This window comes from Carassius auratus, chromosome 4 (assembly GCF_003368295.1).
Source record: "Carassius auratus strain Wakin chromosome 4, ASM336829v1, whole genome shotgun sequence".
Taxonomy (NCBI): Eukaryota; Metazoa; Chordata; class Actinopteri; order Cypriniformes; family Cyprinidae; genus Carassius; species Carassius auratus.
Genome location: NC_039246.1, coordinates 1,489,547 through 1,505,453, shown reverse-complemented (window position 1 = coordinate 1,505,453; position 15,907 = coordinate 1,489,547). Strand labels below are relative to the sequence as shown.

Below are 15,907 nucleotides of genomic sequence, written 5' to 3'. Positions count from 1 at the left end.
GGATGAGAACAGAGTTTATTTCTTGGTTGATACAACCTATACATAAAAATGTACACAGAAAGTGACTTTTAAAAGTGACCCATGACAGTGTTGCATTACTCCTTAAAAAAACATTTCATTAAGTACTTTCTATAAGAAGAAATGCATTACATTGCATTTGGGCTGAGTTTGCTCATTTGTTTTTTAATAAAAACCCTTGAAGTATTACAAAAAATTGGCTTCATGATTTGTGTCAATACAGTGTTGTCAAGAGATGCTGTTTGATCCATCTAATGATGTATCTATGTACATACATAAGATACACAAGAAACATTACAAACTTTTATTTTATTTTTGGGTAAAACTCCAGAGCTTTTTGTGAAGTTCAGAAGGTGTAATTTTAGACACTATTAATTTGATTAAAAATAATTTGTATTAGTCTGAATCAGTAGTTATTTTATTGCATACATTGCATTATTAAAGTATTAACGGTTACATTTAATTAAGTCACATGATATTTTTCGCCTTTTAGACAGAATCTCACACAATTTCTTTGTATGGTTTTCAGTTGTTAGTGTCATCACACGATTGAACGTCATGTATTCAATTATGTATTTTTCCTCTATTTCTGAACCGGGCTTTTATTTTGGTTTGACGGAATGACGTCATAAGCCGGCGCCGCGCTCCCACTATTTGTTGTGATTCGGCTGAGGACAGGTTTGCGTTTATTAAGCGTTTATAGAGATATAATTAAACGCAATCCATCTGGCCACGACAAATGTGTAGGAGTCTTGTGTAATCAATCTAACGTTAACATCATTGCTCTTATTTAGTGCGAGTAAAGCGCATCCAGCACATCAGGAACAGAAAGGTGCGTCTCATATATCTATATATATCTCATTATCAAACAGTTTATCAGGAACACGAGTTCAGTCACTGACACACAAACAGAAACATGTGGAATGAGCACCTTTACAAACCAACTGAGAATGTTTTTGACGAAACTGAACTCTGAAATGTGATCCATACATCAATAATCACACATTAAAGCCTAAATATGAAGAGTCTGACCTATTTTATTAATGAATTGTGTTAGTGTTTGTGGTTAGTCAGGTCATCTCACTGAACTAGAACTGATTGAAACACACAGAGACTTAGTTGTCATTGTTATTTCTTTCTTTCTTCTGTGTTCTTAAACACAGATACGTGTGATAAAGATGGAGTTTATTAAAGTGGAAACTGAAGACATCAAGATTGAAGACACATTTGACGTGAAGCTTGAAGATACGGATGAAGATATAGGTTGGTTTTAATCATCAAAGCTGTGAATCTGCAGAAGTCATGTCGTGTGAGTGTGATAATTAAAGTGGTTTTATTAGACGTGGAGCAGGTCTCTTCATGTGGACAGACGTGAGATCACACGACCAGACACCTGACGCTGCCTTCAAGTGCAGCTGATAAGATGTGAAAATGTTTCCTATTATTATTTAGTTATTAGTGCATTATTGTTGTTTGATGATTATTGATGAGATCATTGACCATGGCAGCTTTAACAGGAATGCACAGATCTATTAGGACATGTGAGAATAGTTTCCCTGCTCTGAAAACACAACTCACTGCGTTTACATCAGTTTCATGTCATAGAAGTATCCGGAGGTGCATTTTACCATGAGTTTCAGCTGTGGCGGTTCTAGGATTTGTCTGTAACGGGACATTAAGCGCAAAAAATGAGTATTTGGAGAAGCTCTCAGGCATCCAAAATATCGACCCATATGAGCTCCGTGCAGCGGCACAGAGACCTGGACCATTTACCTATGTGCACACATATGGACATTGGGAATTATCTTGCCAGTCAGGGGCCAATCAGATTTCAGCAGGGGCCAGTCTGTCAGTGCGTGAGTTTCTGCATCTAATGCGTACTGCACTCCAAACGTGGAAATGAAAGGATAACTAAAGTAAAACAGTGAAATAGCGGTGGGTGGAGGCACAGGTCAACCAATACACACACATCTCACAGCATGCATATGTGCACTGAATCGCACCGCGTTTGTCTCTAGCGCACACACTTGCCAATGTAAGCTCGGTTTTTCCTAAATGTGCTCAATCAAGATTTTTTAAAATAGAGAGTGCATTTTATATATATTTCAATGAATTTGGAATTGAAAAATAGGTCTTAATCATATCGGCCTACAAAAAAAATCGCAACTTTCCATTTTACGCTGGTCTTAGTACACGATTTAACTACAGAAGACTAAAGTCTTAAATAGAAAAATATTGAAACTCTTTGGTCTTTTTTGAAGACTATTCTACTGGTCTAATAGGATTCAATTATGTATGCTAAGCTATGCTAAAAGTGCTATTGCCAGAGCCGGAGATCGTTTGAATGGATTCAAAAACAGTAAGACTCAATTTATTAACTTTGGGGGAGTTGGAGAATGAGCTTATTTTCAAAAAAAGTGGAGTGTTTATTTAATTCACAGGTATTTCCAAGTCAGTTTAATTCCCGTTACATATTAATGTGCGGCTTTAATTAATGCACACTAACCAACACAAATCACTCGCACGCTTAGAGAAAGTGAAGTTGGAGATTGCAAATTGTGCTTTGCACACATAAACTTGTTGTCAATGCTTCCTCGCATTTTTTATTATTAAAATAATCTAGATATAAATTTGCTAGATTATATTAGCTAACGAGGTGGTAAAATCACTGTTTTTTTTAAGTAGCCTAATTAATTGTTTGTAGAGCAAGCCGCAGATAATGCACCTTACTCTCGATTGATAATTAATTGTAAAAAATGCTAGAATTAATCTAAATAAATGTGTTCTCACCACACTTTCATTTATTCTCTGTGTCCGATTTGAAGAGGACATATTGCGAGCACTCATAAGACATAACTGATGAAAATTACTTTTTAAATTACCCATTCAGTAAAATATTGATTTACAAAGAGCAACACTAGATTTAACTTCTCTATAACTAAGCAAGTGACCATTAAATAAGTGGGATAATCAACAGCTTGGCGTAAATGAAATTGTTTATATTTACAACACATTGCTCAGCTTCGCGTCGGGTGGTTCTTGGCCTCCATGTCATGCATTTAAAATCCTTTAATGCATGGCAAACCATTGATTATCCCTTACTTAAACCACTACTGCACATAGGACAAACAAAAATGCCAAACTGACCTGATTCAAACACATACAGCTAAAGCTGACTGATATGATATTGGTCTGGAGCGAGATTAGATAATGTTAAAATGAGTGGGGCAGTCTCAAAACTGCCCAAATAGCTCCTGATTAGAATGTGCTACAGTTCCACATTTCACCACAGATTTACAGTGTAAAATCACTGACCGAAGCTTGTGATTACTTTTAATATATCCTGCGCATTTTATGACTTAACATTGTCAAGAAAATCAAAAGAATATTTGTTGCAGAATGTGGAACACATTTATAGTTTATTACTTATTCCATTAATAGAATGTGTATTTTTTTTCTATTTAACAATATTAACTTTAAATAGTGGCAGACAACTTGTCTTTTTGATCACGTCTTCACTCAGGATATTTTCTTATCTGGCTAGATGTTGGGCTCATGAAGGATAATCACTTTATTCGCATTCTTCTCAAAGCCTCAATGATTTGACACTGCAAGTTGTCATAGATCATTGGATCTCTTAGCACAACTTTTTGCTCTTTCATGTCCCGTTAATTGTTTTTACATTCTATCTCCATTATCACGAAACCACTACACACAACAGAAACAACTCAGATCATGGTATCCTCCATTCAGTAGTTATTAACTTGAGTTCCTGCTGCCGGTGTAACCAGGAAAACGTCCCGAGGGAGAAATTGGTTCTCTAGGAAACCACCCTGCTGGCTAGATCCTAGAAATAAGTGTAAAACCCACTTATTATGTGTCTTTAATGTATGGTTTACACATTTGAAAAACAGTTTAACATGAGCTAGCAGTAGGACTGTGTGGTAAATAACATTCTTGAAATTAGTTCAAATAATCTAATGCAAGAAAATTACAAACCATCTCATATTTGATGTTTTTAATACACTCCGTTAACTTAGAAATGTGTGTTTCTTCAGGCTGTGGGGAAATCCAAAACTCTGTTATAGGCGTAACAGTGAGATCTAATGATAATGTCTCAAAGAGGAAACAGAAAAGGAGAATAGCAGAGGGCCTGATATCGAGCCTTGCAGCACTCCATACTTGTGTTTGATGACTCTCTTCATTTACACGAACAAAGTTGTCATAATCATATTAGGACATAAACCACATTCCTTTCTTGTCCAGGAATGTCTAGTAATTATCAAGCTATCCATGAGAGTGTTGTGATTATGCTGTCAAAGATCTAATAGCTCTAGAAGAAATATAACATAAGTAAGCTCAGTTGCTGGTTTACAATGGGGCTTAGATCCTGACTGATATCAAGACATCTGTAACACTGAACATTGTTGAAAGAACATTAAGACCAGGGATACCCCAAAGCCACAGTTTTCAGCTCCAACCCCAATTGAATCAAGGTCTTAAAAAATGACTAAAATTACTGTCAACAAGCTGGACAGTATAATTTGAACTTCCTTAATAAATGGCTTGCCTAATTTTGCCATTGTTACTCTCTTCTGTGCTTTTAAACAGGGTTTAACTTGTATCTGTCTCTTTTCATCCTAGACCTGATGGCGCTGATAGAGGAGAGTAGAGATCGGTATAAGAAACTTGATTGCAGTACTGGAGAAAACTCTTTGCTTTTAAACAGGGTTTAACTTGTATCTGTCTCTTTTCATCCTAGACCTGATGGCGCTGATAGAGGAGAGTAGAGATCGGTATAAGAAACTTGATTGCAGTACTGGAGAAAACTCTTTAAGTTGTTCACCGACTGAAGAGAATTCATTACACAAAAAAGCTCGGAAGACTCGAATTAGAAATCCTGTCATCTGCCCAGAGTGTGGAAAGTGTTTCAGTCATCAAGGAAACCTTAAAGTCCACATGAGGGTTCACACTGGAGAGAAGCCTTTCACCTGCCCTCAGTGTGACATCAGTTTCACTCAGCAAGGAAACTTTGATCGACACATGAGAGTTCACACCGAAGAGAAGCCTTACAGCTGTGAACTGTGTGGAAAGAGCTTCACTGCACAACTTAGCCTTGACTTTCACATGAACAGTCACACCGGCGATAGGGCGTTTTCATGTGATCAGTGTGGAAAGCGCTTCAGACATAAAGCAGCTGTTGATAATCACAGGAAGATTCATTCAAGATTGGAGCGTTTTTCATGTCGTCAGTGTGGAATGAGTTACACAGACCCGAACCACCTCAGGAATCATGTAATAACTCACACTGGAGACGAGCCTTACATGTGCGAACACTGTGGAAAGGGTTTCACGGACAATCGATCCCTCAAGGTTCACATGGTAATTCACACTGGAGAGAAACCTTTCGACTGCCTTGAGTGTGGAAAGAGTTTCAAGTTTAAAGAAAACTTTCAGACTCACATGAGCGTTCACAGTAAAGAACGGTCTTTCATCTGCCCCGTGTGTGGAAAGATTTGCAAACCTAAAGGAAAACTTAAGCTTCACATGAAGCTTCACACTGGAGAGAGACCTTAAATGTTTATCCAGTGTCAAATCTAGCATCTGTGACATGTTCCTCAGTGTGATGAGATAAACACCAACACCAACTTTTTATTTCACTGAAAAAGTGACATTTTTTGTCTTTGTGGGTTTCCTTTGTTTTGTTTTGATGTTAAATTATTAATAGCTGCACCCATGTCTCTGCTTCCTCATCTGCCTGACCATGACTCTTCTTTTTTTGCACTTTTTGACTGTCAGCATCCATTTCATGCACAAAACTATATATATATATATATATATATATATATATATATATATATATATATATATATATATATATATATATATATATCAGTCCCTCCAGGATTTCGCTGAACTTTTTTCTGGCCTAAAATGACTGATTTTGCAGCAGCTTTTATCAAAATTTACGGTGATATTTGTGGGATTTATTTTTATTTTGCATTGAAAATAATGCCACAGACAACATTCTTCTATCACTGTTATGGTTTTCTGACATGGAGAACCACTGTAGGTCTCCAGACTAACGTTTGTGACGCCAGCACTCGAGCCATAAAGACCTACAGAAAAAGGCTCCAGCACCTGACAGTAAAACACTAACACTAATCACACATTTACATCTTGGAGATGTCTATTTAATGTCTGCATTTACATATGCAAGATGGGTTTTTAAGAGTGCTTGTTCATCTGTTTCCTGTCAAGGAGTGGCCTATAAGTACTTCTCTGCAACCATCCACTAATGGTAATTTAATCTTTTATATTTTTAAAAAATTTGTTTGCTTTAGTCCACTATTAAGGATGTACACTTTAAAATCGTCACATTAAAAATAACTTTCAAATCCAGTAATACTTAAAGGTGCCATATGCAAAAATTGAGGTTAAAATATCCATAACATGACCTACATGCATCAAAAGAATGAGAAGAAATAAGGGCGATGATGTCATCAATAAAATGTCAAGTTATAGTGCTGCAGAGATATCAACCTTAATTAGCATTAGCATCACTAGCCCCGGCCCGACAGGTGTCGTAATACCAGTTTCGACCATGGGAGGTGGTATGCGGGCAACATAACCACCAGCCAACCTGCTATACACGAATAACTCGCAGGGCTTGTGGGCGTGTACTTGAACCTGATGTCAATCGTGTGGAAAGTACAGCCCACTAGTTCATTTCAGTTCAGGGAAGAGAGAGAAAGGATGTCTCAAGCCCTTGGAAAGAGACCCCTACCACCACCACCCGCTACAGGGAAACAACCGCGCTCGGAATCACAAATCAAATCCGATAAGAAAAGGAGCCGAACCAAAGTAAACATCCAACCAAAGTTTTCAATCGCTGGAGACAACTGATGGACCATAAAGAAATGAGGTTCGACTCCGAACTTGCAACATTTCTAACAGTAAGTTAGATGCTGTTAGTATTTCGCTAGAAGTTTGTTTTATATGTTTGTGTATTTGTTTTCGGGAAGTTATAACATAGCAAGGTATCCAAGGCTGTTCGATAAACGTGCTAATGTTAGCGATGGCTAACCATAGCTGCATTTGATAATTAGCTAGCTATAACTTAACGTTACCCATTTTATTATATAAAAAATTGATGTGTGGCATGAAAAAATTGATGTGTGGCGTGAAAGCGTGTGAAAAGAGTCAAAAAAGCTGAATGCGTCTTTGCTTGAGAGTTGGCACATTATTTCCCAAGCAGAATAAAGGACAGGTTGATTATTGCCGTTTAGCGTTTGTATTTATCTATGATGTGCCCCGTTTTGCGTACAGGGACATAAAAAATAAATTAAAAGTGATACGTGGACCAAGGTGTCTGAGATTGTTCATTTTAAGTAAAGGATCCTAATATTTCTTCCACAACAATATTTAATGAGGTTAACTTATTACTCCTTGTGGTTAGTCTGCACGAGATCAACAAGCTTGTTTGCTTTGCGGCCGCTTTAAATACAAAATAAGCATTCGATCTACGCTCACAAATCTTTCTGCAGCGTCGTGAGCAGAGCGGCAAGAACGATTTTTGATGCTCTAGACGCCGGTGGTGTGAACGCACAGTTAGGCTTCGGCTATGGCTGTAGTGTTGTTGTGAAAGTAGGGGCGGAGCACAGAGACTATGCCGTTTCTCTTTTGTTACTCTAGAGTAGACCAATTCACTTTATTGAGGCATACTGCCCCCATCTGGTATGGAATGTGGAGTATGACTTGATTTTTTTTGCCAAACATTACAGATGGCACTTTTAAAGCATTGGAGTGCTGGGAAAAGTTGTGTGAAGCATTTAAAATCACTCGAAAACATTAGACCATTTTTGCCACGAATTGTTCCTGTAGTTTTACTGTAAAGGCTGTTCATTCCATTTTTGGAACTGAAAAACAACCTTTCTTAGACTGAATGCACATTGAGATGACGTCACGGGATGCGTCTAAGCCCCAATCCTTCCGAAAATTTGCAGCAATTGTGAAAATTGCAGCATTAGCTTGATTTGATTGATGTTGCAAAATCCTGGAGATTTTTAACTACTTTACTACACTGACCTCATCACATTTCAATATGATCTGCTTATAAATTTCTTCCACCAGCATGGGACTTGTTTGGTTTGACACTATGTTATCCCTGATTAAACTGGAGTAAAGTGGCAAGATTCTGCACCAATCGAGTCTCTTCCTGCATTTCATAAAATGTCTCTTTACCAAAATCACTTTCAAGTAAAGTCAGTTCCCCTCAGAGGCCATATTTGCATATGCAAAAGTTTAAGGATTCCCACACTCCATAACCCTTCTCCCAACCAACGTATTCCGGTTAGCGTGATATATTTTAAAGTTTCTTGTTTGTTTTTCTTTTTGGAAAATGTTGAGGACAGATCATTTGCAAGATGCCTTCCAAATTTAGTAGAAGCAACATTTATACATTTAAGCTTCCCTATATCGCATACCTGAAATTGCAAGGAACCACTTTATTTCATCATATTTGAGTTGGTATAAATTGCATGGTTTGCGTTCTGACTGAGCAGATATTTTTGTCTATTCATTGTTGTTTGATCATTAACCCACAACTGAAGTATGCCTCTAGTGAACAGCAGAATTCTCTTCAACTTCACAGGTGCTAGTGTGAATCTCCTTTCAGAAGAAACAAAGGATGGTCATGAACTCCCTGCATTTAATATTCTGCCATTGTTAGGAAACAGACATTTCCTGGAGACGTCTCACTAAAATGTTTTTCAGTAAGCTATTTGTGGATATAGATGAATTTCTAGACCCAAGATCTGAGTATGATTACACAGATTTAAAGGATGACTCAACGTGCATTAATGTGAATGATCCGTACAAATGCCACTTTGGGTGGAAACGTATTGCCATAAAAGTTCTGGATAAGTATCTGGATGAAAAGGCCTGGTTGGGCACGGATGGATGGAGGAGTTACTCAGTGGATGGCGAGTGGCATCATCTCTCATCATGAAACAAGCATGTACAATGTGAAGCCATGTGAAAAGACAGGAATAACCTACGATGTGCTTCTGCAGAACTGAATCAATCCAAAAATGTGAAATTCTTGCATGAACCACGCCTGAAGAGAGAGAGATCATGGAGAAGTCCATTCGTTCTTCTGTTTAAAGAGATTCTTCCCAGGTTCCTGCTGTCCTGACAATGAGGGGCTGTGTGTGGACACTTACTGCTGAAGGAAATCTTGTCCTTATTTATAATATTTTATTCAGTGTATTTCTCTATTATATGTTAACTGAAGGGTGTTTTTGTTTTTCTTCTTAATTTAAAGGAAGATTTAAGCAACCTATAATACAAAAAATATATATATACACACAAATATACTAAGATACATATGCACGATTGTTTAAGACCACTTTATAAGCACAGATTTGGTGGAATACCTTTATTTGCACTTTTTGATTTTAAATACCAAAAGAACTCTAATACACTTTTGATGTAATCGAGAAGGTGTTTATGGAAATTGGCACTCACTGCTCTGCAACATACAGTCCCTGAAAACTAAACTCTTGCTGTGAACATCTTTTGAATTAAACAAATATTAGCATCTTTATGATAAAATTATAATTATTCAAAAGGATTGTAAAAAAAAATTATATTCACATGTTCTTGTAAATTTTTGTTTAGTTGATTGTGCGTTTATTTATTTGTCATCTTACCAGATTCTTTAATAACTGTGCCATTTTATTTGTATTTTTAAATTTTTTTTATTTATTCTTTGTTTTTATTTTAATGCTGATTGCAATGTATTTTGTAAGGAATATGTTACTCTGTTGAAAGGTGGGCAGACCATCCAGTGTTGAACTGCTGTGTTTTAAAGCTGCAGTTCTGAAAACTGTGTATTTTAAGTTTATTGGCGTTTTAATGTTTTAAACATTTAAGGAATAGTCAAAGCCTTTATATGTTCAAAGCTTAAAAGTTAATCTTTTATCGATTTTACATTTTTTCCAGGATTTCTGTAATTTTTTTCTGTTTGGGATTATTATTTGGCCTTGTTTGTATTTCTTTCTACATTCAAGATAATAAACAAAACTTGAAGCCTGCAGTTATAGTTTTATTTTATAACATTGTCTAAATGCTAACTAGAACAAAACATCTTTGTCCGTAAAACTTTGCACACAAAAAGTTCACAGAACATAATTTATTGAGACACACTGGAAAAGCATTTCAAGTTTTTTTAACTAACAAAACTGTGTCAGCTGAACAAAAAAAGAGACGTGGCCTTACTCAGTGACTTGAGTTAACTCAAGAGTTGTGCACCAAGTTGGAGAAATTTGTTGTCATCCTTTCATTTTTTAAAGTGTAGGCAAGACTAGCACTCAGCACTCCCAAAGGTACTTGCCAATAGGAAGGGATACTAATAAGACAGAAAGAGACGTGATACCCCTGGGGAGCAGAGTAGTACTGTCTATGTCCTAATTACACTTGAGACAGCATCCATTTGCCAAGATCTCAAATTCCCAGCACTTCCAAAGGTGCCTTACAGCAAGAAGCAGGACTGCACAATAAATTGCAATGAAATTGCTATTAGGCAAAAGCTGTCTGTGAAGCATGGTTCTGTGATCAGTAGAAAATTAAAATCTCTGGATTTATTCATTTTAATGTTTATTGGACTGAGTGTTAAAAGAGAGTTTTTGAGCTTTGGAAGTTCCCTCTTAATATACACTCAATTTCAATGCGGAACTACGTTTTAATCTTTGGCCTGTTGTTTTTATTTTTGAACCATATCAGCTGGAATCAACTCTTCTGTTGCCGGGATCACGATACACGTTATCACATGATTGCCATTGGTGTGGATCCTTCCCTCATGGCTTTAAAGTAGGCTGCTTGCAATCTGCTGAGCCTAAAAAGGAACTATTATTTAGCGAAGGACACCCTTGGACAAAGGACAACTTTGCTGTAATGTCGGAATTCTTCGACCACCGCAATACATACATCGAGCATCAAGGCACAAGTTTATCCATGATGCGTCAGACTGCTTCTCTGTGCCGGTATTTCAATGTAAAACCAACAGACTTCAGTGCAATGGGGTGGATGTTAATAATGTGCTACCGCTTAAACACATGGAGCTTTCTCCGTCACTCCCTATGACCCCGTGCCTGGTGAAATCGGCACTCTTCAACGCACGCTCTGTTAACAATAAGGTGCTGCTGTTATCACATATCATCAACGAAAACCAACTGGACTTGGTCTGCTTGATGGAAACATGGCATAGACTATCTGATGGGCTTGTGCTTAATGAACTTACGCCATCTGCCTATGGATTGTTCGATTCCCTGTGACCCTCTGTCAGGGGTGGGGGGACTTATTGTGTTGTACGTATAATCAACAATTCACTACAAGTCCTGTGGTCACTCCTCAGTTTAATTCATTTGAATGTCTTGTGCTGAGTGTCTCTGCGCCCATCTCGACTGTCATAGCCGTAGTCTACAGCACAGACCTAAGACTGCTGAACACTTTTTAACTGAATTTGCTGATTTTCTGTCTATGTTGTGTCTTAAGTCAAGTCAAGTCACCTTTATTTATATAGTGCTTTAAACAAAATACATTGTGTCAAAGCAACTGAACAACATCCATTAGGAAAACAGTGTCTCAATAATGCAAAATGATAGTTAAAGGCAGTTCATCATTGACTTCAGTGATGTCATCTCTGTTCAGTTTAAATAGTGGCTGTGTGTTTATTTGTAATCAAGTCAATGATATCGCTGTAGATGAAGTGACCCCAACTAAGCAAGCCAGAGGCGACAGCGGCAAGGAACTGAAACTCCATCGGTGACAGAATGGAGAAAAAAACCTTGGGAGAAACCAGGCTCAGTTGGGGGGCCAGTTCTCCTCTGACCAGACGAAACCAGTAGTTCAATTCCAGACTGCGCAGAAGTATCATCTGTTTCCTGTGGTCTTGTCCTGGAGGTCATCTGAGACAAGGTCTTTACAGGGGATCTGTATCTGGGGCTCTAGTTATCCTTGTCTCCGCTGTCTTTCAGGGCAGTAGAGGTCCTTTCTAGGTGCTGATCCACCATCTGGTCTGGATACGTACTGGATCCGGGTGACTGCAGTGACCCTCTGATCTGGACACAGACTGGATCTGGTGGCCACGGTGACCTCGGAACAAGAGAGAAACAGACTAATATTAGCGTAGATGCCATTCTTCTAATGATGTAGCAAGTACATCGGGTGTTATAGGAGGTGTTCCCGGTTCCGGTTTACCTAATTAATGCAGCCTAAAAATCCTTTAACGGATTTAGATATTAAAAGCATATTAGTATGTTATGTATAAGCCAGGTTAAAGAGATGGGTCTTTAATCTAGATTTAAACTGCAAGAGTGTGTCTGCCTCCCGAACAATGTTAGGTAGGTTATTCCAGAGTTTAGGCGCCAAATAGGAAAAGGATCTGCCGCCTGCAGTTGATTTTGATATTCTAGGTATTATCAAATTGAGTTTTGAGAACGTAGCGGACGTAGAGGATTATAATTTAAAAAGAGCTCATTCAAATACTGAGGTGCTAAACCATTCAGGGCTTTATAAGTAATAAGCAATATTTTAAAATCTATACGATGTTTGATAGGGAGCCAGTGCAGTGTTGACAGGACCGGGCTAATATGGTCATACTTCCGGGTTCTAGTAAGAACTCTTGCTGCTGCATTTTGGACTAGCTGTAGTTTGTTTACTAAGCGTAAAGAACAACCACCCAATAAAGCATTACAATAATCTAACCTTGAGGTCATAAATGCATGGATTAACATTTCTGCATTTGACATTGAGAGCATAGGCCATAATTTAGATATATTTTTGAGATCGAAAAATGCAGTTTTACAAATGCTAGAAACTGTTACGTAACACAGAGACAGGATGTAATCGCAAGGCGTGGTTATTAACAAAGCTCAAAAAGTCAGGAAGTCACAATATTCAGGGCAACACTGGGGCGGACACAAGGCAGATGGCACAGTGACACAGGGACCTCGGTGGGCAACGATGATGGTGCTGCTTCGGTGATGATCCCTCGAATCCCGGTGAGTGTGCAATCCTCGTGAAGGTGAAGTAAAGAATCCAGAGAAGCGTGAAGATCCGACGACAACAGGAAGACACAGGAAACAGGTACGGGAGCACAGCAGGGAGAACAACGATCTGACAACATGAAACACCAGTTACTGCACTTAAATAAGCCACAAACAAATGAAACCAGCTGGCGCTGCTGATCATCGCTGATCAGTGACCACGCCCATAGACACACACATAACAACACAATAGACGAGAGAGAGAGAGAGAATTCATGAACCGTGACAGAAACGTGGCTTTCTAAGGAAAGATTGCGATCAAATAGCACACCTAGGTTCCTAACTGATGACAAAGAATTGAAAGAGCAACCATCAAGTCTTAGACAGTGTTCTAGGTTATTACATGCAGAGTTTTTAGGTCCTATAATTAACACCTCCGTTTTTTCAGAATTTAGCAGTAAGAAATTACTCGTCATCCAGTTTTTTATATCGAATATGCATTCCATTCGTTTTTCAAATTGGTGTGTTTCACCAGGCCGCGAAGAAATATAGAGCTGAGTATCATCAGCATAACAGTGAATGCTAACACCATGTTTCCTGATGATATCTCCCAAGGGTAACATATAAAGCATGAAGAGTAGCGGCCCTAGTACTGAGCCTTGAGGTACTCCATACTGCACTTGTGATCGATACTGATGGTGTTCATATAAGTATGATTTAAACCATACTAATGCACTTCCATTAATACCAAGAAAGTGTTCAAGTCTATGCAAAAGAATGTTGTGGTCAATTGTGTCAAACGCAGCACTAAGATTCAATAAAACTAATCGAGATAAGAGCAGGTCATTTGTAACTCTAAGGAGGGCAGTCTCAGTACTATGATACGGTCTAAATCCTGACTGGAAATCCTCACATATACCATTTTTCTCTAAGAAGGAATATAATTGTGAGGACACCACCTTTTCTAGTATCTTGGACAGAAAAGGGAGATTCGAGATCGGTCTATAATTAACAAGTTCTTTGGGGTCAAGTTGTGGTTTTTTGATGAGAGGCTTAATAACAGCCAGTTTGAAGGTTTGGGGGACATATCATAATGACAATGAGGAATTAAAAATAGTCAGAAGAGGATCCATGACTTGAAAGGACTCTTATCCTAGGGGACTTTAACATCCACATGGACATAAAGGACTTTGTAATGACTAAGGACCTTGTGTCCTTATTGGAATGTTTTGATTTGAAGCAACATGTGGATTGCTCAACACTTATTAAGGGGCACACCTTAGATCTGGTTATCTCTCATGGATCATTCTTGTCGTAGTTTTTTTGTCACGGATTTAATATTGTCTGACCATTTTGCTATTCTTTTTAATATGGAATTGTCACATACTAACATTTTCTCTTTTCGTACTGTAAATTATTGCAATTGGAACTCCATTGATCTCCATGACTCCTCTGATTTTATTGAATCCTCCTTAATCGGCCTTTCTTTATCAGACCCTCTGAATAATTTTCATCCCATCTCCAATTTGCCCTTTTTGGCTAAAGTACTTGAGCGAATTGTGGCCTCTCAGTTAAATACTCATCTTACTTTGCACAATCTTTTTGAGCCCCTCCAATCTGGCTTCCGTAAACTGCATAGTACTGAAACAGCGTTGGTTAAAGTCACCAGTGATTTGTTGATTGCTGCTGACTCTGGCTCTCTGTCAATCCTGATTTTACTCAATCTCAGCACAGCTTTTGACACTGTAGACTATTCTCTTTTACTCTCTCGATTGGAAAAAAGTTTTTGGTGTTACTGACGCTGCTTTAAATTGGTTCAAGTCTTATATATCAGATCATAGGCAGTTTGTGTTCCTGTGTGGTTGCAGGTCCAATATTGGCTCAGTGCAGTTTGGTGTTCCACAGGGTTCAGTTTTGAGTCCCTTACTTTTTAGTATGTACATTTTCCACTTTGGGCTATTTCTAAAATCACTTGGTCTTAAGTTTCATTTTTACGCAGATAACACTCAGATTTATATTCACTCAAAACCTGGTGATAATTCAGCTGTTGCCTTTCTTCAAAATTACATATTGGTAACATTATGGATGTCTCAAAATGTTCTTTGTCTCAACAGCAAGAAGACTGAGATTATGCTGATTGGTTCACCCCATCAAATACGTATAGCTAGTATTTTAAACTTAAAGATGGATGGGTCTATTATTGAGTTTCAAGCAAAATTAAAAAATCTGGGGGTGATATTTTATTCAAACTTCATTTTGATCCTCATGTTCAGAACACGATTAAAGTATAATTTTTTTATCCTTAGAAACATTGCAAGACTGCATCCCATGTTATCTTTTTCAGTGGCTGAAAAACTGATCAATACGTTTGTCTTTTCTCAAATTGACTACTGTAATGCTTTGCTCTTGGGGGAAAAAAAATCTCAAAATCTACTCTAAACAAATTGCAGTATGTTCAAAACGCAGCTGCCAGAATCCTGACAAGTTCCAGGACAAGTGAGCACATCTCTCCAGTCTTAGAGTCCTTGCACTGGCTTCCGGTCAGGTTTTACGTTGATTTTAAAATTCTTATGCGTACCTACAAGGCCCTGTATGGTTTAGCTCCAGAATATCTGACTTAACTTATAACAGTCTACACCTCAATGCGTAATCTTCTCTCATTGGATTCTGGCTTTTTAACTATTCCTCTAACTCGTTTACACTCTATGGGTGACTGGGCCTTCTCTTCTGTGGCACCTAAACTCTGGAACTCTCTCCCTAACTCGGTTTCTCTGATTGTTGGTTTCAATATTTTTTTTTTTATATGCCTTGGTAAAGCGCTTTGAGACGTAACTTTAGAA

General features: G+C 38.0%; 1 protein-coding gene across 2 annotated transcripts; it reads left to right on the top strand.

The window, feature by feature from the left end:
- The first annotated feature begins 646 nt into the window (after positions 1-646).
- On the top strand, positions 647-5,844 carry LOC113066953 (gastrula zinc finger protein XlCGF7.1). 2 transcript variants are annotated; one of them, XM_026239104.1, is made up of 4 exons: positions 647-850; positions 1,182-1,281; positions 4,663-4,696; positions 4,781-5,844. In XM_026239104.1, the coding sequence occupies exon 4, from the start codon at positions 4,786-4,788 to the stop codon at positions 5,593-5,595; it is 810 nt and encodes a 269-aa protein (XP_026094889.1). In that variant the 5' UTR covers positions 647-850; positions 1,182-1,281; positions 4,663-4,696; positions 4,781-4,785; the 3' UTR covers positions 5,596-5,844. The 2 variants fall into 2 exon arrangements, with proteins under 2 accessions (XP_026094889.1, XP_026094884.1); XM_026239099.1 differs by lacking the exon at positions 4,663-4,696.
- Positions 5,845-15,907: the final 10,063 nt, after the last annotated feature.

Coding starts and splice junctions, on each gene's coding strand:
- LOC113066953 (XM_026239099.1), top strand. CDS start 1,197: ATGGAGTTTATTAAAGTGGAAACTGAAGACATCAAGATTGAAGACACA. Junction 1,282..4,780: donor AGATACGGATGAAGATATAG/GTTGGTTTTAAT, acceptor TTTTCATCCTAG/ACCTGATGGCGCTGATAGAG.